The following is a 22,285-nucleotide window of genomic DNA, read 5'->3' on the forward strand; positions in this document are numbered from 1 at the left end:
CGCCGGAACCGCCGGGCGGCGCCCGCCCCATCCGGCGGCACCGTGACGCCTCAGCGGCCGCCGCGGCGACGCCCGGAGCGGCCCTGCCCTGCCCCGCCGTGCCCGGCCCTGATCCCGGCCCCGGCGCCCTCCCGTGGGTAGCGGGAGGCTGCTCGGGGAAAGCCCGAGCGGGCTGAGGGGCGGCGAGAGCGCTCGGCGTCCCGCTGGCTGTGGGTCGAGCTGCGAGTCAGTAATGCCCCTTTTTGTTCGGTGTTGTAGGTCAGGATGGCATCGGTTGAAAAGGAGACACTGTCCCAGGAGGAGCTCCGGAAAAGGCTGTATCAGACTTTTAAGAGCCGAGGCGTACTGGACACCCTTAAGGTGTGCTTTGTTTTCAGCAGGTGCTGCCTGTGATCCTCTGTGCTGCTTTAACGTAGAGAGCCCTAAAGGCCGTGCCGAGTACAAGCGTCTCGCTCTCTCCACGAAGTATTATTTTTGCCACAACTTCATTACTTAATTATTGTTGGGGGGGGGGGGGGGGGGGGGGGGGGGTGTTGTGTTTTTGGTTTTCCCCCCATTTGCGAGGTTCTTCCTAAACAGAATGGCTTTGCATTATGCCTTGGCCTCGGAGTGTTTTTCAGGAAGGTTAAAAGCCTGTTCTAGGTCTTTGAAAACACCCATACTTGAAAAAAATAAGGCAGGGGAGAGAATAATAAATTAGAATATAAAATAGGAGAGGATCTCTCAGGTTACAGGGTGTGTTTATTACCTATAATAAGTAAGTATGTTATATGAATAATAATTCTAAAATACTACAATTCTGTTTTAAAACTATTTGATCTGTTTTGTTCTTGTCTGCTCATTCGGGAGAACATATAGGAAAAAATCAAGATCTGTATTTCAAAAATATCATTGACAGTCCAATAGCTAAGAATTTCCTGTTCAGAACAATTTGTTTCTGCGTTACTATTTTCCATACCAAGCTTGCAATGCTTGAACCATTTCTTGTTTGACTTAACTAATATTCTATCAGATTACTTCGTGTTTAAGCCCATTTTTCTGCTTTGTTTAAGAAAGTTTGTCTATAAAGTTTTTTCTGTACTAGGGGTAGGGATTTAGCTCTGTGCTTTCCACCTTGACTCTGCCACAGGATGTATAAGAGGTCGCTGTTCTTGGTTGTTTTTGAGACAACATTGTGTCTGTGAAAGTTGGTTGAAACTGGACAAGTTCAGAAATTAATAAGGAAAACAGTTTTTTTCAGTTGTGTTTGACAGTTGGACTCAATGATCCTTTCCAACTCAGAATATTTTGTAGTTCTGTAATTTTGTTGTCAGCCTAATTTCTCTTGAAAGCCATGCTAAAATATCAGGCTGGTCTGATGACATGACTTTGTTAAGTTTTGGTGATTATTTTGTCACATGTTTAGTAACACACTGCCTCTTTATTCAGTTGTGTCACTGTTGCATACCTGGTGCTGAAAGCTTCAACCACTATTTGTGCCATGATGTTTTCCTATAAACAATTTGTATCAACAGTTGGAATAACTGTATAATGAAAATAATTCCTTCTTCCTTTCACGGAAGGGAGACTGTCTGATTTTGGGTTACTTTTTTCCCTCTATTGTAACTCACAGAATGCAAATAAATAATTTAAAAATACCATTAAATTATTATTAGTTCCTGTAGGTCGCTTTGGTTAGTACTCTTTTGCTTCCCTACAAAATAATTGATATTAAAGACATTGAGTTTTTGTTTATTTTGCCATTACTTTTGTGATAGCATGAGTGGCTTCATGATATGAGACTCAGAAGAGGAGCAGTGAGTGTTCCAAGAACATCTGAGGTGGAGGCCACACCAGGAAGGCTTTTTTTAAACCAAAGGGAAGGAAAACAGGAAAGCAGTGATCTGAAAATGATGGTAACAAGAGCAGTGTTTATGTGAGCTCCTGACTGGGAACTTCTTTTTAGTCCTGTGTTTGATAGATTTTGAGAGGAAGTCAGAGTTCATTGTATCCACCATTAAAGGGTTTTGAAGAAAGGCAGGGTGTTCATAGTGCACTTCCAGATTTTGCCAAAATTAGTCTGCCCTGTTCTGTTTGTAGGTTGCATAAGTAAAATGAGGCTCCCTGTGGATTTTGAAAAACTAAAATTCTCATTGAATCACGTGTAAACTGATAATACAATGTTTTTTTTTCTGTATTAGACACACCTCCGAAACCAGCTAATCCATGAACTAATGCACCCAATTTTGAGTGGAGAGCTTCAGCCACAGATGGTTCCAAGTGAAGACAGTTCACTTTTGATCACAGCTTCCAACAGTTTGGTGGCAGATCATCTAGAGAGATGTGGCTACGAGTATTCACTTTCTGTTTTCTTTCCAGAAAGTGGATTAGAGAAGAAGAAGGTAAGTTCAATATTTTGCCTATTCCATGATGTCTCAGAGCTTTGTTCTCTGGAGATTGTCATATTCTAACAATTGAAAAGATCATTTTTTGTGATAGGAAATAGAAACATAAGTACAGCTTCTGATCATCTCCACAAAACATTCTGTCATTCAGGGTCATTTTCATGAATACTTAAAAGTGGCCATGAGCTAGTGATGCTGTTGTGGAAGGGTGCAGCCACAATTTGGCTGTGTGGCAGAGTACCTGGGAACTGAACCTGATAAAAGTTTGTTTGGCCATTCAGTTCCCTGAAAATGTGGTTCTTGGTCAGTCCAAGCTGTTCTAACTACAAAGTGTGGCTGAAAAGGGCAGTCCTTGCCTTCCCTTTGCTTGTTTGTAGGTGTGTGATAGGATGAAGGTGTTTCTAACTGAAAATTAATTTTTTGACCTGGTGAGTAGTTAATCATCATTTGGGTTAGTGAGCTCATGTGATTTGGATGATAAATCAAGAAAACAGACAAGGAAAGTAGCAAGCATGTGTTGACAGTCGGGAGAGAACAAAACTCTCTTTTCACAGCTTCAGCTGATGATGAAGCTACATGCTGGCTGCTGTATGTCTGAAGTAGTGAAGATGAGTAAATGTAGAACAGCAGACTTCTGAAAAGGATTTTACAGGGAGTAAATAGGTCTTTCACAAATGGAAAACATTTACAACTATGAAATAGTGCCATTTACGTACTTGAAATTATTTTAAATTTATTAACCTATTCCAACTGATCTTTCTTTTCCCCACAGTTGTGGACTGTGCAAGATCTTCTTCAATTAATGAGGATCAGTCCAGAATCCAGTCTTTACAAATCATTGGTAAAGTTATTTTGATTTTGAAATAAGCTTAAATTGCAGTGGTGATGAAAATAGACTGGCTAAAACTTCTTTTCTTTCTTACAGACTTCAGGAACTCGGAAGGAAAATAAAGGTACAAAATATTTGCATGCAATGCAGACAGGGATAATTATGTTAGCTTCATTTTTATTAAGATGTGAGCAATAAAAAAGCAGATTTCTTAAATGTTGTTGGTATGGAGTATTTTGGATTTAGTTGGATTTTGAAACTTGCAGTATACCAGGATGATTAATGTTATATTTCAGGATTATCCAACTCATATTTGTGGATTAACTGTTGACATTTACTTATAAAATAAATTACTTGTACATTAGAAATACGAGAAAAATCTGTAATCAGGTATTACATATAATGCTCTTTGGAGGCTTTTCATACTAACTTTGGAAAACTCAGGTTTTGGGTTGTCTTTATAACACTATATTAGCTTGCAGAATCTACTTCAAAAACTAGTTACAGATTTAATTGATTTTCCATTGTATTATATAAGAACTAATTCTTATATCTGCATTACGAAACCTAGCTATACTGTATAACCTAAAGGAGCTTGATCTTCAAAACCCCCTGTTGCCTAAAGGCCTCATAATTAAATACTAATAATCTTCATTCTCAACTGACTTTGGGAGTCAAGAGACATGGATAGGAGGAAAAGTTGCAAGAGGACAGCTTTTGCTGACTGGGATGGACTGGATTATGCTTATAATAAAACCATTATTGTTCTCTAGTATTGATTTTTACTGAAGTACTTGTGCTTTCTGTGAATCAAATAGGTTTTCTTGTACATGGAAAATTGAAATTGCTTTGTTAATTACAGGCTCAAATTCCATTTTGGTATGAAATTAGAACTAACTGATCTATTGGATCTTGCTAGGTTTCCTTATGCAGATTTTAATTGGACTTACGGAACATCATCTAAACAGGGAAACTCACAACACAGAAACTCAGACCACCTCAGTGCCTCCTTACAGAGAGTCTCTTGGTAAGTGCAACCTCGGCAAACAAGTCTCCCCAGATATTTTCATACTGGTATATGGTATGGCTTTATATATATTTTTCATGAGTGGTGTTACTTTGTTACTTACTCAAATGCAGCCTAAAGTTGCAATGAGTAAAGGTCATGTCTGTCACTAGAACATGGAATTTCTACATTTTCTTAAAATAAGGCAAAGTCAGGATAGGATTTTTTTTTTTTAAATCACTCATGTGTTTCCTTAGGCATTTAGCTAAGACCTATGACAAATGGACTGTAAATGTGTTGAAATGTGTCCTGGAGAACAGAAGTGTAAATGTGTACCCTCTTTCTGTGAGCAAGTTGGGCATAGATTGGGAGTTCTTGAATGTGTAATATGCATGCTGTTATTAATATATTAATACAAAACAGCTAAAGGTTGCACAATTAATATATTAATACAAAAAAGCTACGAGTTGCTTTTAAGGAAATTCTTGTTCACTCATTGTAAAAGGGATGAATGACTATGTAATACCAAAATTGTGCCTGAACAGCCAGGCGCCTCCTCCTAGGTATTGTGTTTGTGTATATAGATATAGAAAGCAGATAAATGGCATTTCTGTGCTGCCTCTGCTTTTGTGTCACGCAAGTCTTTCTAAGATAGTGCTGCTTGAATAAGCTGAGAAATGTCCTGCAGAGTGAGATTCCTGAAGTCTTTGGTAAGGTAACTGCAGCGAAGGCTTTTAAATTATGATGGATGTGTCATTTTTTTATAGCTGAGAAGCTTCAGCTGATTGATGAGCAGTTTGCAGACTCCTATCCTCAACATCAGAAATATGAATCTTTAGAAGTAAAACTTAATGAATATAGAAAAGAAATAGAGAAGCAGCTTCAAGAAGAAATGCATCAAAAGGTATAGCTCTGGTTTATGAATTTGAGGGAGACATTAATTTTGACTTTACACATTGTAAACTTTTCATACTTAAGGCAAATTGGAAAAAAAAAATCTAATACTTAGTAACAACAAGCACAGAAAGCTACATTAATCCAATATCTGTTGTCAGTTTGATGATACAGCATGTCTATTTGTCATCCCCCTTTTCTGCTAAATGTGCACACAATGTTAAGCTTTGTATTCTGATGTTAATTTGTAACATAAAATTTACTTACTCTGGTTGTCTTAATTTGGTAAATTTTATCTGCTATTTGATTATTTTGTTTTATGGAGAAATGTTTATACCACAATTTTAATTTTCTTTCCCAGTTAAGATTTTGATGCTTGAATTTCAGTATGGTGCATAGCAACTGAGAGGTGTGAATTGCTGTTGTGTAGCTTGACAGATAATTAATCTTTAATACTGATGAGAATTTGCATTCTATTTCAAAACATTGCACAGAAACACTAAAGTCATAAGACAGTATTATGAATAATTTCTAACTTATTTTCTTCCTATAATTGAAGACAGCTCTTTTAGAGAATTTTCCTTCATTTTAGAAATAAGATTAAAATTTTGTCACATAATCCTTTGATAATCCTTCTGTCTGAAAAATAGAGCAGAGGGAATGTACTGCATTTTATTTAAATACATCTTTTTTCTTTTCCCTAAATTTTGGTCAAGGTCATCTGTTTATTTAGGTAGAAAAAAAGTAAATCAACTGTATTTCATTTCAATATATTTTTCTTTAATTTCTGTCACGATCAATCATGCACGGGGATATAAAGATGATAATCTGATAATCAGAATTCTTCCATGCACTTGTAAAGGCACTCAGTCATCATTTATTTAGCCAGACAAGTAGAAGGATGGAGAGTTAAACCTCTCTTTTACCGTCATTCTTCATTTAGTCTTTATTCCTCAACTGGCTCTGTCTTTTTTAGTATGTAAAACTTATTCATTGGTGTGTTGTTAAGTTTGTATCAGTTTAAGCAAACCAGTTGTAACAAAGGAGATGGGAATCTCTTCTACATTCAATTTTTACATTAATTCCTTAGCAACATGATGTGAATTACTGTAAGACGTTTCTAATCAAATTTCTATATATACAAGTGGTGCTGAATTGTCTCACTATTTCTGTAATTTTTCACAAAATTTGTGCTTACAGACCTGAGTTGCTTGATCAGACATTCCCACTGTGCCTTTTCCACTCTAATCCTTTCTCACAATTTTTCTGTCATTATCTTTTGATTCTTTTGCTCAGTTTTTCCTCACATTTTTTGTCTTGTATGCTCGCTTCCAATTTTTTCCAAATTTTCATTGTAATTCTTTATAGTCCCATTTGCTCTCACATATATTGTCCTTCACATGCTGTATGGAGTAATGTTTCCAATGATTTTTCTATGCAGTTGCAAGATTTGTACTTTCCTGTTTGTGTGCATTTACTTTTTTCTCAATTGTGTTTAGAAGTCAGTGAATTGGGACTTCTTTTTTTGTAATCCTCTTTAGATGAAGTTACATGTTCTGCATTTTTTTATATTTCTGGCACTTCTTTTGTGTCCAGGTGAATTACTGTGGTTTCTGAGCAATTCAGGGTGTGGGTCTGTTTCTGCCATTTCTTGAATCACTAGTCAAAAGTTGTCCTTTGGGAACGGGACAAGAATAACAACACGGTCAGAAGAGGAGTAAAAGACTGTGGCCATTCCTTAATACCAAGCAGAGTATCACTCCTGCAGTGCATTTTTCTTCATAGGCTTCTGTTCTGCTCTTGTCTAAAGCTGATAGTTTTGTGTAAGATCTGCTTTGGGCTGCCAGAAAACACATGCAAACTATGTGAGATGTGCAGATAGTATATGCTGCTAAGGTACTTTTATAATGGTAATTATTTATTATCAATTTATCGTTTCCCAACACAAATTTCAAGGTGAAATTTTGAATTGACTTAGGAGTTGTCTTTTTGAGTTGAAGATGGCCCTATTTAACCCTCTCTTTCTCCTTTATGTAAAAGCTTGAACATTTTAAAGAAGTTGAAATAGCAAAGATTAAAATGGAGGAGAAAGTGCAGACCCAGAAAGAAATCTCTGAGCTGCGCCATGAGTTAGAGAAGACACATCAAGCAAAGTCTGAAGCCTTGATTTCTCGTGAAAAGAATGCTATTGAGAGGCTTCAAAAGCAACAGGAGGTAAAGTTCCAAATATTTTTTCCCTAATGTATTGCAAAATGATTCTGTGAGTTGGTTAGACTGTTCTTTTATCTTTGGGAGATTTACCTTCCGATCTTACTTGGCTGATTAGGGAAAACTTAGAATTCACATTTGTTCTTATAAATAGGGGAATGCATTTAGCAGCTGCAAAAATGAGTATGGTTAAACATCTAAGTAGAAATAGCTGGAAAAGGAACAGTTCTGCAAGCTGGAATCTAAATGTAATAAACGCTTTTAAATCTGTTTTAATAATTTTGCTGGATTGAGATCGCTGAGGGTTTTTTTGACAGAAAGTTGAACATAGCTTTTAGTTACACTCTTAAGTTCTTTTAGCTCATCAGAGGACTCTAATCTAAATGGAATAAATAGCTCACATGGTACAGACATGATGTTTCTGTTTGTTTTTATATATTGAATGTTATGAACAACCACCATCTTTACTGTAAGCTAGCATCTAATTTCATTTTTTTTGAACGCTTTTGTGTTGATGACTTTCTCCTCTGGGTTGTTAACTCTTGATGTTTTGCCAGAGTAGTAACTGTAACTACAGCACACAATAATTTGTGTGTAGTTCTCAACTGCTTTTCCTGATCTCAAGCTGTTCAAAACGTCTCAGTTTTTGAAAGAATAGTTTGTTTGCTCTTCTTTTGCCTGTTTGCCTTGCCACCTCCCTGCTATCTTCAGTAGACCTTCATATCCAAATAACAGTCATCCACGAGTGCTAACTGTGTTTTTGCTTTGGTATGGTGGCATTATGGTTTCGTTTGTCTTGTTTTTTTCCCTGAGAGCACGTGGTATTGGTTGACAAAGCACTTGTGCAGGTCTCTATATAAATTACTATAATATTAAACATTTTATCACCATGACATGAATTTATTTCATGGTTATGTACTTTGAAGCTGACAAGAAAACAATCTATGTTATGCTATCGGTCTTCTTCTGTGGGCATGAAATTAATTCAGTAATTAAATAAAACCCTACCAGATCAATATATCTATCAAGTATTTTGTGTAAATATTTGATTTCTCTTGTCAGCTTCTACACTCACTGAGAGTTTGTTTCAATTACCTGGGGATTCTTTTAAAAGAGTTCGGGTATATTTGCATTAAAGATGTCAGGTCATTTAACCTTTCACTGTGGTGACTTTAGGTCTAGGAAATGTGGCTTGAGAAACTGGTCTTTTTTTTGTACCAGGAGCAGCAGCTAAATCTGTCAGCACTGCCAAATGCACATAGCTTTCAAAGTTGATATAAAGGTCCATTTGTTAAAACCACAATTTTCTGCTTAGACTTTTTTTTTTGTTTGTTTTTTTGAGAGAAATAATGTTTTTTGTTTAAGGGCAGAAAAAGCCATTTTTATTAATATGAAGATATGTGGGTTTTGATGTTAATATGTTCATCACTTGGAGAATCTCTTTTACAATTTTTTATGAGTTCTGTAAATGAAACTGCAAAAACTGAAAGGCTGTTTACTCAGTTCTGGTTTTAGGTCATGTTTTATCAGTGGATTTTGGTATTTGTTTCAAGTACGCTTTTGTGAAGAACATACAAAATTTGTTTAATAAAAAAAGGTCAAGGGCAATTAAAAAAAATTCCTTTTACTTTTGTTTTAATCGGTGCTATTTCTTAAAGGAAGGGTTGTTTATGGGTAGGCAGAAGTGACTCCATCTAAAACATTTTTACTCTGAGTGAAAGTAGAAAGGGAATTAAAAAATACTTAAAATTGATTCCAGATGTTATTTCATATAATGACTATATAAATAGTATTTATGGGAGTAAGGTCAGTGAGTCCCTGAAGAAGATCCTTTAAAGTTTGAGTGTGTTAAACAGTAAATGAAGTTTTACAGTGAAGTAAAACTAAGGATAATATTTTGTGATTCAGATAGAAGCAAAGGAAGTGTATGCTCAGAGACAAAGTCTATTGAAAGATATTGAAGCCATAAGGACCAGGGAGGCAGAACTGAAGCAAAGGATGGAGGCATTTGAAATGTAAGTTGCTGAAGGATATGTACGATGCTAAATGATGCTTCTGCAAAATTTGCCTTAAGATGTTTCTGCTTCTGTGATGTTGAAATAGATAATATATCCCAGAATTTTACATTTTAAGCAGCATTGTATACTGTCTCTATTAGCTGGGATACTCCATACAAAAAGATGTTTCTGGTTTTTTTCTGTTCCACCTCATCCAACCAAAACAGTTCAGCATTGCTTTGCAGGCAAGGAACCAGGTGTTCACTTTCAAATGCTTAAATTAAAAAAACCAAACCCCCAAACAACACAGTATGTAACCCTAACACTCATGAGATCTACACACGAATATTTTGCCTCATTAGTCCTATGTTTTGGGATTGACTTTTTTTTTTATTATTTGTCCTTAATAAGATCCATTTTCTTTAGTTACATAAAAAAAAAAGTAACTAATCCACTTTTGGCCAAACTTTCAATACTACTTAATGTTGTTACTTTGTCATTTGTTTTTCATAGCGAAATGAGCATCCTGCTAACAAACTTGGGGTTTTTTATCAACCCAGCAGAGGGTGCTGATAGAATAGCATGCTCAGCTATTCTAGCTATTGAGCTCTTTCCTCTGAAGTGTGTTTGGTGTGGGAAACTGAGCCAGGGTTAACCCAGGATAGCTGCATAATTGACTGGTACTGAATTGTAAATAGGGCAATTTAGTTTTGTCACATCACCAGGTTCTTAATGAACTACAGTGACAGAGTCTGATAATGATTTCAAATTGCAACAGTATTCCAAACAAGCACATTGCCCTTTGATGTCTGTAAATGTTATTGTGAAAAAGAAACAGAATGCCAGACTAAAACTTTGACTTTATAACTGGTCATTGTCTGTATATTTCTGGATATTTCAGCACCCAGAAAGTTCAGGAGGAGAAAAATAAAGCTATAGAAGATGCACTTCGGCGTCGTGAGGTTGCTGTGAAGAGCATAGAGGAGACATATGACCAAAAGCTGAAGACAGAGCTCTTAAAGTAAATTTCTTTTGTCTCTAATAGGACATAATATTTCCTATGAAAACAGAATAATAAATTCTATGGGATTTATTTTGAAAAGCGTAGCAAAGCAAGGACTTTGAAAATGTGCATTTATGTTTTTGTTTTAGTGATGTTGAATCTTTTACATTACTGCTTAGCTATTTGGTAGTAAGTTTACTACAGAAAATAATTCTCTTTTGGTTATAGGTTATGTTGTTGCTGTAGTTTGAATTCTGTGTCAGCATCTGGAAAAGAGATCTGACATTAACTTGTATATTTAGACAAGAGTATCTGAAGCAGTATTAGTTACTGCCTTTGACCACAGTAAAAAGAAGTGAGCATTTTATGAATACAAAAGAGGCATGAAGGGGGAAATCAGCATTAAAGAGATATTACAAATTCCTTGGAAATGGAGTGAGAGACATACTAGTCCATTGTACAGACTGGCTCTTACCTTTGCCCCTTCCTTCGCAGTTTTGAAGAGGGATTCTGTGATATAGATCTCCCTCTTACTGGTTACCTTCTGTTTGAACCTGGTCTTAAGGAACTGCCAATCATCTGTGGCTTCTTTTGGGGTGTTGCAGTGGGTATATTCTAACTTTACTCTAGTACTTCCTTGTGGTACCTTGGTCACTTGAAGGGTTCCTTGTTACTTCAGTGCAGACAAGAACTCTTGGCATGTCATGAACCTGTCTCAGTTAGGCTGTTAAAGCCAGCATCTGATGAACCATTACTTTTTATTGCAAGCCAGTGAGCAGTATTATCTGTGGTTTTAGGTCTTTAAATTAAAGAGCAAAGATGTTGATAATAGGTTTTGGTAAAAATAATCCCTCGGCATTTGAGGATTTTGTTAGAGACCAGTGAAATGCAGCTAATTGACTCATCTTACAGCTAGTTACAAACAGTGGTTGCAAAGTCCTTTCAGTACATTAGGAGAAACAAAGCATTTTAAGAATAAACTGCTGCTTTGCTTATTTTATTAACATACAAAATATTTTAAGGCATGCTGCAGGTGCTCAGAAAGACAAAATCCATGTCCTTTTGTCCCAAATCATTGATGAAAAGTATTAAAGAACTACGGTTTCTTATACAGAAGTAGTGATGCTTGCTAGCAAATCAGTCTTTTTATTTTTGCAGTAAACATTAAATCCCATTTTTGGGAGAAGGATCTGAGTGGTCTGGACCATTTGCAGAAATGCAGGAGGATCATTTGGCTGTATTTGTAACCATTTATAATTATGTCCCAGTCACGTAGAATGCTGAGCTTTCTTAGCTCCTGTAAATTCCAGTTCAGTGGAATGGCTCCGTTGGACAGCTACTGGGCTATGAATAGTGGTGTATTTGGGCAGTGCTCAGAGTCTGGCTGGTGACTGGTGGTGTGCAGAGAATCCCTGGGGCCAGTTCTGGGGCTCTTACTGTCCAACACCTTCATCTGGGTATGGGCAGAGGGCATCCTCAGCTTTGAACATGAGGCTTAATTAAGAGGAATCATTTCCACAGTGAGTGACAGAGTTTCAGTTCAGGCAGATTTTGACAAGGTTGGGAATCATGCCAGTGCAAATCTTAGGAATTTTAACAAGGAAATGGCAAAGCTCAGTGCTTGGGGCAGAATAGCCCATGAGGTTGTATAAATGGGAAGAAGGAATTGACTGGGGAGCTACATTTCTGAAGAGGAGGTGGATGAGTTACAGTGAATGCCAGGTTAATTATGAGCCAGCAGCATGCTCTAACAAATAAGGCAAAACAATATGATGAGGAAGATTAGAGGCAGCATAGCCAGCAGACTGAGGGAACTTACTGTCCCTTGAAAGGTACTGGGGAAAGCTATGCTGGGAATGCCATGCCCAGGCTGGGGCTCCCCAGTTCAAAAAAGTCATGAGGAAACTGGAAAGGGCTTGGTACCATCTGCCAGGACAGTCCATTTGAGTTGGTCACTCAAATGTGACCTCTGAGTTCATATGGCAGGGGTTGGAAGTTGAGGCTTGGGAGATTTAGCTTGGACATAAGGAAAAAATCTACTGGGAGAGTAGCACAGCATAGGTGCAGATCATCCAGGGAGATGGTGAATATATGTCCTTTGAGGTTTTCAAGACTTGGCTAGGAAGAGCCACATTCTGCCCTGCTGTACAGGTGGCAATAGTCTGGCTTTTTGAGGAGGTAGTTGAATGAGATGATTGGCAGGGCCCTTTCCAATAATTTTGGTGGTTCTGTGATAGTTAATTTTGTTAATAAATAATTGTGGGATTATAGTTTAGTTTGGCAAAGAATGGAGTTAATACAAATGCCTGTGCATGTGTTCACACACATCCTTTGGGAGTACATAATCCTTTTTGTTTCTAGATACCAGCTTGAATTAAAAGAAGAACACATAGCCAGAACCAATAAAGTTACTCAAGATGAGAAAAAAAATAAAGGTAACCATCTGTCTGAGATTGATAAACCTGTTTATCTCTAGAGCTTTTACTGCCATATGCCAAACCACTACTGTTCCTGGACAGTCCTGGTGTTCAGTGGTGTAAGGGACAGAAGAGCCATCAGAACAGGTGACATTCAGCAACAGTGACAGTTCAGCAATTCATTGCTTTTCAGAATGCAGTGGGAATCATAAAGTGCTGCTTTGCAAGAGGCTGGAAAGCATTCCTGGTTTTTCAGTGTCCCATTTCCTTTGGAAGTCCTACTGGCTCATTCAGGCTTTAACTGAGCTCTGGTACTGTACTCTGGCACAGTTGCCAGTTTCTACATTTATTGTGCACAAAATGTTTAATTGGAGCTTGTGGAAGAGAGCAGGACAGATAACAGTTAGACTTTAAAGAAATGATGTATCACAGAAATGTGATACATGTGTAAGAAATGATGTATCACAGGCATATGAATTTGATTTACTTAATTCTAAACGTGTATATATGCATGTGTATACATTTGTATATACAGCATGATTTAGTTAATTTTGAAGGCTTGTGTATGACAGTCATTTTTATGTCTTAAATTAAATTGAATTTTGGGCTTAGCAGCTTAAAACTGTTTTCTGCTGATACAGTTTTTTACTGTAATACTCTACTCATTTTAATTCAGCATTTGTAATCCTCTCTGCAGAGAAAGCTATGCTTTTGGAAGAAGAAGCCATGGCTGTTAATTCAAAAAAGGAGGAACTCAAGCAAGCTGTATCACGTGCTAAAGAGCTTGAGGTAATTGTAAATATTAATTTTAAGAAGCCTGAATTCTAATTGGTGCAGTTGAGGTATGTTACAAATAAAAAAGAAAATGTGACATAAAAATAATTGTTGAGTAGTACAGCAGTTCATAAGTTTCTAAACTGTTCTTTGTCTGCAGCTGGACTTGGAGTCAGTGAAGGCCCAGGTTCTGTTGGTAAATAAACAGAATAATTTGTTGACAGAAAAATTGAAAGAGGTATCAGACTATCCTTTGCTAAAGGAGGAAAAATCGGAGCTCCAAGTGCAGAATAAACTACTTAGGCAACAGTTGGATGAGACTCGGAGTGAGAACCAGCATCTTCGAGACAGTCAGTGTGAATGATTTAGTTATTTTCTTGTTTATGTTTCTCTACAAGTATTTGTTTAGAAGTAAATTTTCATTAAAATGCTTTCTTTGTATTATGTTTGCTAGTAGTTAGCATGAAACCCAAGCTAGTGGTTGCATATAATTGAGCAGTCCTTGGCATAAGTTTATTTTCTTTTTTATGTCTGTATGGGGGGAATCCTGAATTAAGTGGTAGCTGTAATTTGGAAGGATATCCATTTCACCCCTGAAAAAAGCAGTGCAATATGCATCTAACCATTGCATTAGTATGGTTAATAATGGTAAAAGAACATGGCATTGTTATTGAAGTGCTTGTCTGACTACAGTAATAAATACAAAGTATTTTTAATGTGCACTTCAGAGTACAGGAGAGTAAAGATGTGTGTGCAGTTATGTAAGATAAGGATATGTATTTTTCTTCCAGTGTAGGATAATCTGGGTCTAGTTCTTAAAGGACTACACCAATGAAGATTTTGGTCCTTCGTAAAAGGAAGAAGAAAAATATCCCCAAGTACTTATTCAGAAAAAGCCTTGTTATGTTCCTGAAATCAAATCAGCTTTACATGTTCATGGGGTATCGTGTAGAAAAGTGCACACTTGTTATTCTTTGTCTCAGTGTCGGGTGTTTACCTTTTGGGGTAGAGCTGTCCCAGCCCTCAGCGGAGTACTTGGCCTGCCAAGTGGAGCTGAGGAGAGTGGAGCATTCTATGAAGTTGGTGCTGGATGAATTTGAAAGTCATAAGCAGATGTTGGAAAAACAGCTACAAAGTGAGGTAAATCATTATTTCGAAATTATTTGAATCTTTTCTTCTTCCTATCGTCTCTTTCACAATTACCCAGCTGCCTGTGCAGGCTGTTTGGCATGCAGTTACAAGGATTGTTTGTACTGTGCTTATTTTTATGTATACAACTCTAAAAGAAAACAAAAATCACCACACCAAAAAACTACCAAAAAATAAAACCAACCCAACATTACCAAGTCTTACTGGGTCTCCAAATTGTCGGTGCTGAATGTCAGTAGGATACTAGGTATATATGATGTGACTAGACCTGGAAAACATTTAGAAACCAAGTATTCAGTCAGTTGGGATTATTCTTGTTGTTTGAATTATGCTGGTTTTTGTTTTTCTCTTGATTTCCTATAGATTGAGCGTTGTGCCCAGTTAAAGACCCAACTGTTAGACTCTGAAGCTACTGTCAGGAAGTTAAATGTGCAGGTTGAAGAACTGAAACTGCAAGTGAAGCAAACACAGGCAGGTTTGTATCTTACACCAGAGCGGTCCTTTATGAAGGACAAGTGTAAGTTCCAGTAGCTTAAAAAAACTGCAGTTGTGTAGAACCAACACATCACAAGGGAGTAGATTTTAAAGTTTAAAATCAAAATCTATTTAAAGCCCATTTTGAAAAGGATACTCATTTTAACCTCCTTTCAGAAAACTGACCTAGCAGAGGAAGAAAAATACTCCTCCCTGAACAGTTGCATATTTTTATTGTCTGTATTTCCTCAGTAGAAGGTCATTAATGTTTGCTGATAACATAAACAGCCTTTCCAGCAGGCAATTTGTGTTTTAATGTGTTTTGATTGTTGAATGTTCATAATAAAAATAATCAATTTGAAATTTTATTTTGTACCTCAGAAATTTAAGTCTAACTCTTAAACACATTTAGTCAAGTCTAATAACTTTTGCATAACTTATGCTTAACTTATCTCGTAAGGGCATTAGAAGCAGGGGCACTTACATAAAGCAGTTCAGTCTGCTGAAGAAATGTTCTTTTAAAGATGCCTGTCTGTCAGTTTGTTAATATCAAGTATTATAAATAAAAGGGTTAGTATGTGTATTTAATGTAAAAATATGGAATTCAATTCTGCAATGATTATACATTACATACAGCATGTTGTCTCATAGTTCAGTATATGCAATATTTTACATTTCATACTATCCACTAGACTTACACGTACATTTATGGTACACGTATTGGTACCATTTGGAATTGGAAATTTGTTATATGAAAATAGCAAATATGTATTTTAATTAAATGACTGAAAGTACTGTAGGAACTTCCATTTTCATCAGAGTTAATGAAGCCATTGAAGAACCATTTGTGTAGAATAAAAGCAAGGTTGTAAATTTGCTGAAAGATGCAGCAGATTGGTCTTTTGGGCTTGTTGAAGCATGCAAGTCCTGGAAGCAGACTGCCCCAAAACACTCAATTTAACTGACAATTTTAGAGTACTTTTAATGAAAAACAAAACAAAACATTTTCTATGTGCTGTGTTGTTTTTCTCCAGAATTATTTTTTGATTTAAATAAAGGGCAACAGCTAAGACTTGTGGCATGCCCTGTGTTCATTAGGTTTTACCAGCATGATTAGCTATAACATGTCCAAAATGGTAATGTTTTCATGTTTATTTATTTACTTGAACATAAGTATGTACTCTGCAATGTTACTTTTTAAATTAACGGTGGTTTTACGTGAACTATATATTTGAAAAATAGCAGTAGTAATTTGCAGCTTTGGAGCTGCATTAAAAATACATTTAAATCAATTTCAATTAAACTATTAAATTCTCAAAATGTAAGCCAATTCTGTGGTAGAATAATTTTGATCAAATTGGAATTTAAATGGCACGTGTTACTATTTTTGCTTTGCTGTGGGTCTCCCTGTCTCTCTTTAGTGTCACTCACTCCCTCTTGCTACCATTTAGCTCTGGAGAATGAGGTGTATCGGAACCCAAAGCCATCGCTCGTCGACCGCTCCGTCCTCGACTTCCTCGGGGACAGGATGGTGCCCCACGACATCTACGTGGATGGCGCGTTCCCGAGGAAGCCGCTCCTGCCCGATGTGGGGACAGCCAGCGCCGTGCCAGGGCCTGGCTGTCACCTGCAGCGGCAGCCACGCAGCGCGTCCCCGGACTCTGACCTGGAGTGCATCGCGCAGGCCCGGGCCAGGGTGAAGGAGCTGGAAAAGGAGGCCGAGTACTTGGAAGAAGCCTACAGGAGTTACCAACACAGAGCCATGCTGAATGCAGCTGCAAGCAGAACACCAAGCAAGATGCAGCCTCCTTTAATTCTGCAGTGTCCTCTTAGTAGCAACCGTTTGACTATCCAGCAGGAACTGCAAGAGCATAATCCCAGCTGCCCACATTCTCCTCTGAGCAGTCCAAGAGGTGAGGAACACATCAAAAGAACTGGGCAGATTGATGTCTTTAAAGCTCCCTTCACGCCACCACGCAGAGGAGCATCTTCAAGGCGCCTTTCTTCTACTCCCATTTCCAAATCGAATAAAGACCTCAGTAACAAGAAAGTTCCAGATGGTAAGTCTCAGTTGTTAATGGGGTGCAGTAATGGGTTTTGCTTACTGTTCCTCTTGTGCTCTGGGAACAGAAAGATTTAGCAGTGTTAGTCATTGATTCGTCATTTGCTAAGATGCAGGAGAAGTCAGGAGATGTGGTTTTGCAGGACACGAGGACACAGAATATACCAGCTGCTTGGAGTATTGCTTCTTCCTGGAAACAAGTACTGGAGAAGTATGTTGAGGGGACTTAAATATGCCCTAGGGAGCTTTGAAGAGAAGACTACGCCATATAAATCCCTTCAGATGTAACTTTATGATATTCAGAGTTTAAGTCAAAACTTGCTATTAACTACTTTGAACATTAATTGTAGTTTCTTAACCCTCCTATATTTCTAACCTTTCATTTAACTGTTGTAGTTAAAGTGTGTGGCAGAAGATGTTTTTGGTATGTCTTAAATCGAGCTTTCCAGTCTGAAAGGTCCAGATTTCCTTTTGTTTGTTCTTTTTGCTATGACATCTTTATAAAATACTCCTCAGCAATTCTAAGGAGGAAGGATCTAGTGTTTGAAAAAATTTAATTTGCCATTAATATCACAATTTCTAATAATTGCTTAGCCTTTTTTTTTAAGGGCAGTTCGCAGGAAAAGCAAGCAAAATAGAAACAAAATGTAAAAAAAAAAATCTGTTGTTTCAAATCTGCAGTACATCTGCTTCTTGAGTGATGCAAATTTTTTCACCCTGGCTCAAAGTGGATTTAATAGGATAAAAAAAAGAGACAGTAACAAAAAAAGAGATAATGATCAGCTGCTCCATGAACGAAAATTAAATACAAGGGCAGTTAGTTTGGAAGAAAGATGGCTGTGGGAAATCTGGAAAACAATGAGCGATGTGAAAAAGGTGAAAAGGGATCAACTGATTACTGTTTCACAGACCCCAGAATCCCATGGCATTGAAAGGAAATAAAATTAAACGCTTCTTCATACCATGAGTAAGTTGTTTAATCATTGCTTCTGTGAGAACAGGAATAGACGCAGGAATACAACTTCTCTGTCAGGGTGATCCAAAAAAGTATTGATTGGAGAAAGGTTGGGATGGGTGTTGCCAGAAGTAAGATAAAAGTATTCTCCTTTTTCAATTCTAGTTTAGTATAGTTTGGTAATGGGCGCTGTTAGAAACAGGTTGGAGAAAGGTTGGGATGGGTGTTGCCAGAAGTAAGATAAATGTATTCTCCTTTTTCAATTCTAGTTTAGTTTTTTTGGTAATGGGAGCTGTTAGAAACAGATTACAAACACTGATTGATTGTGGCTGTCCCTGTGTTTCTGTGTGTAGAGCATCGTACTCTGTTACTAAAAACACCTTTGAGACTTGAACTTCCAAAGCAATCTTTCATGTTGTAAGCTCTCTCTGTCAGCTTCTGTATAAAATACCTACAGACTATTTGTTTAGCACTGCAGACAGACAAAAGTTTTCATAATGCTAGGGTTTTGTTGAAAAATTAGGAAATGTTAAAACTAGTTGTGTGCATAACTTGAACAATCCTTCCTGTCTTTGTACTGTTCAGAAGCTAGTTACAGAATGGCAGATCTCTGTTTTTCCATTGAATCTGTTCTTTGCTTAATACACAAAACTGACTGGTTCTGGAGAGGGGTAAGAACTGAATAACAAAGGAGTGCATTACCTGACTCAGGAGTTACAGAAACGGAGTGGTATGGAGTGTAGGAAACCAGGCTGAAGCTGGGTGATAGGATATTAAAGTTAGCTTCAATGCTGACTGTGCTGTTGGTGGGATTTGTCAGCTCCACTTAGAATGCTTCCCCCCTGAGATGTCACTTCTCCCTCGTGAGTCTTCTGAGGAGTGCTTTTATACTGGTGTATATATATTATTCTTTTCTGCTAGAGGTGGCTGAAGCACCAGGTGTGGTTTTGCTAGAAAACTCTTAAAGTCATTCTGGAAGCTTCTGTGGAGCTTTTTGATTCTCTTGGAAATACCAGTCTGAGCAACCCAGGGTAGATTTAAAGAGGTAGAAGAGACCATGCATGTGAGTCTGAGATTTGTTTTCTCCTTTAAGTGAGGTTAAGTGCAGCTCAGTTATCAGCACCTGTCTCTGGAGGATGAAAGGAAGAAGTATGTTCTTCTCTAAAATACTTACAGTTGGCAGATCCAACAGCTGTTCTGCTGCATAATCTGCAAGTGGAAGGATTGTGTGTTTTTTTATTTTCCTTTAAATTAGCTCATGCATTTGACTGTTTTCCTTCCTAGGTCCATGCACATTGAACCAATAATGCATATGTTGTACAACCAGCCTTGTCTGAGAAATAGTAGGACAAATAGCTAATAGAAATTGTGGGATTTTTATTCTGCAGAGAGCATCAAGAGCTCATCCCTTACCTCTTCACAGCAGAGTGTTGACCAGGTTCTTTCTCCTATTTCAAAGCGATGTTTGCTTTCATCTTCTGAGTCTGTTCCTTCCTCTCCATCCAGTCATGGCCAGAAAAACAGGTAACATTGTTTACAAAGCAACATTTTTAACCTGCTTTTTAAAGAAACATTTATCTAGTTGTTCACAGTGATAGCTGCTTTTACAAATCAAGCAAGCCATTGATTTTATAAGTTTTATAACTTTTCTAAAGATGAATAAGGTTTTCCATTTTAAATAGCATGCCTCAAGTGGAACCTAGTTATAAAAAAAAACCCTAAACACTTTCCTCTGAGCAAAACCACGTCTCTTTATTGTGTCTCTATTTTTCACATCTGTGACCTGACTGATGAGCTTTTGCTAATTGTAGCATTTGAATTTCTGCTTCCTGTTTGAGAATTTAAATCAAGGCAATTGTACATTCTCACTTCATTCATTAACAAGCTGTAATGCTAAATTTATTACTTCTTTTCTCTCTCTGAAGAGCTTGTTCACATGCTGGTTTTCAAAGTAGAATTTTCCAGTCTTCTTTGCATGTGGGAATGGGATGGGTAGCACAACTCTTCTCCTTTTTTTTTTTTTAAGATCTTTTTAAGGTAAATTAATCACTTGACAAAACTAGGCTGCATTAAAATGACTTCTCTTCTGGCTCTGTTTCTCCTATTTCAATGTCTGGAGTTCTTCTGTTCTTAATGGCCAGTGTTGCCTCCACTCTCCAAAACAAGTATCCTGAATATGTGTCTTCAGAAGCATCTCTAGGACTTAACTTTTAATATTTTTTCTTCAGAAGAGACAGCTGAATTGTCTTTAACCTGCTAACCGTCGTTCCTGATTTGGTGGTTGAAGACAGCTTGTGCTGGGGCAGCTCTAACAGGCATTTGTAGGCCTTTCTTATTTTGTTGTTATCAAGGGCTCAACGTACATTTAATGCAGAGAAGGTGTCTTACCTTGTTAGAATTTTGGGAGAGCCTTTATGTTTTTTGTGTTCAAAATGAGCTGTTGGGATATTTAGGGACTGTGAGGTCAGTTTCCTTTAAGCATTCCCTTGAAACTGTGTCTCCTTTCCCTAGCCATTCACATTTTCTGTGGTGTGTCTCAGATTTCTTGTACTTCTCTGACAGACCTTAAAACGTGGAGGTTGACTGTTAACCTGCATATTAAGGTGATAGAGGAAAATGCTCTAATCCTGTGAGGGACTGTACTTCTTTGGAAGATTTTGTAGACTCCATCCTGCTTGAAGAGTGAACAGTATGAGCAAGTTGTGTTGCAGAGGACAGACCTGGGTCTGGGAAGGCAGCTATGGTTTGTTGTTGCTTTCTTGAGTTTCTTATGACAAAGCAAGGGTATAAGGTCCCAGTAATTGTCTTGAACTTGCTGCTTTCCCAAGACTTTCTCAAAGGAAAAACATTCTTTTGTCGCGTATTTTCTAATTTCATGTGCCTTGGACTGTTTTCTGTTACATGAAATATTTGAGAAATGCATGTGTGGGCTTTTCCAGTTATTTACTCTTATTATTAGGCAAATGCCACATCACTGATGTGTATTGTGGGATTAGTTTATGACCTGTAGATTTTAAGTGGCAATGGGAACTTCACTGAAAAGGCAAGAAAAGTGAATATGATGCTGTAACATCCGTGACAAGCTGTTAGAAGTCAGACCTCTGTCAGTGGGAAAGAACAGTGGGGAACAATTGCTTCTGCGACTACAGGAGCTCCTTGTTTATTTATGTTCCAAGATATGAGTGCTATGAAGGAAACCAGTAACACAGACAGGAAGACTAGTGTTGTAAGGCAGATTAATACCTGATTTTTTGTTTGTTTGTTTGTTTAAGCCTGAAGAAACCAGTTGAGGGTTGTTACTGAGGCAGTGGGTTCTGTCTTTCTAGCAGTGTTGCAGGACACAGTATTGAAGTGACATGCACCCTTAAGAATTATTTAGCACTTACCATTTCTGTGAAGGAAAGACTGAAAACATGAAGTAGATTTCCAAAAACTTGAAATATAATTTACTCTGTCCTATTTAATTTACAGGGTATTTTTCCCCACTGATTTCAGTGAACTATCCTTCTGGCAATGTGGATTTTATTTGTCTGTTCCCACATTCACTTTTTGTTTATGAACAAATCTCATTGTTGGGGGTATGTTTTGTATTGTTTGTTCTCCACTTTTGCCCTATGGAAGACCTATATTCCTTAGAAATGGTAAGCACAAACAGGCTGTGATGAAGAGCACCAGCTGGTGTGAAGTAAGCTCCTTTATGAAGTGCTGATGCTGAATTTCATTAGTGACCTGCACTCCTTTTGCTGTTCTGGTTCTGGTCAGAGTTTAGTAGCTGGGTCACGTGGGAGACATTGTTCTTTCACATTATCTTTCTGATGAGATAAACAGGGATTTAGAATGGGGGCACTAACCCCATTTTGATAGAACCCAGATTTTCACCCCTGCATCTCTTGTTTTGCCAGACATCTAATCCTAATACATGTCAAACACATCTGTTAAGATGACATCAAAATGGGAATTAAAGTGTAACACAAACCTTAAAAAGGCAAATATCTTAGTTTCAGTTGACTGTCACAATTTATTGTATTTCTTCTTTTTATGTTTTTTCTTACTCTTTTGTTTTAATGTAATAAAATTATGTCACGTAAAGGCCTTGGGGAAAGGCTGAAGGGGAATGCAGTGGACTTTTGGTA

At 37.4% G+C, this 22,285-nt stretch overlaps 1 protein-coding gene across 2 annotated transcripts in view; it reads left to right on the forward strand.

Moving 5' to 3' along the window:
* OFD1 (OFD1 centriole and centriolar satellite protein) overlaps positions 1-22,285 on the forward strand; it is a 30,444-nt gene that overhangs the window by 583 nt on the left and 7,576 nt on the right. Inside the window, exons 1-17 of one of the 2 annotated variants that reach the window (XM_041416504.1) lie at positions 77-133; positions 259-360; positions 2,181-2,381; positions 3,157-3,225; positions 3,310-3,337; positions 4,133-4,240; positions 4,987-5,123; positions 7,154-7,327; positions 9,230-9,336; positions 10,220-10,339; positions 12,683-12,756; positions 13,436-13,527; positions 13,673-13,862; positions 14,522-14,652; positions 15,025-15,136; positions 16,587-17,195; positions 19,541-19,676. In XM_041416504.1, the coding sequence (XP_041272438.1) occupies positions 265-360; positions 2,181-2,381; positions 3,157-3,225; positions 3,310-3,337; positions 4,133-4,240; positions 4,987-5,123; positions 7,154-7,327; positions 9,230-9,336; positions 10,220-10,339; positions 12,683-12,756; positions 13,436-13,527; positions 13,673-13,862; positions 14,522-14,652; positions 15,025-15,136; positions 16,587-17,195; positions 19,541-19,676 (2,384 nt within the window). In that variant the 5' untranslated portion in view covers positions 77-133; positions 259-264. Of the gene's footprint in view, positions 1-76; positions 134-258; positions 361-2,180; positions 2,382-3,156; positions 3,226-3,309; positions 3,338-4,132; positions 4,241-4,986; positions 5,124-7,153; positions 7,328-9,229; positions 9,337-10,219; positions 10,340-12,682; positions 12,757-13,435; positions 13,528-13,672; positions 13,863-14,521; positions 14,653-15,024; positions 15,137-16,586; positions 17,196-19,540; positions 19,677-22,285 lie in introns of those variants that run through there. The other variant, XM_041416505.1, reaches the window with a different exon arrangement.

This window comes from Onychostruthus taczanowskii, unplaced genomic scaffold (assembly GCF_017590055.1).
Source record: "Onychostruthus taczanowskii isolate IOZ18803 unplaced genomic scaffold, ASM1759005v1 scaffold52, whole genome shotgun sequence".
In the NCBI taxonomy this organism is placed as follows: domain Eukaryota; kingdom Metazoa; phylum Chordata; class Aves; order Passeriformes; family Passeridae; genus Onychostruthus; species Onychostruthus taczanowskii.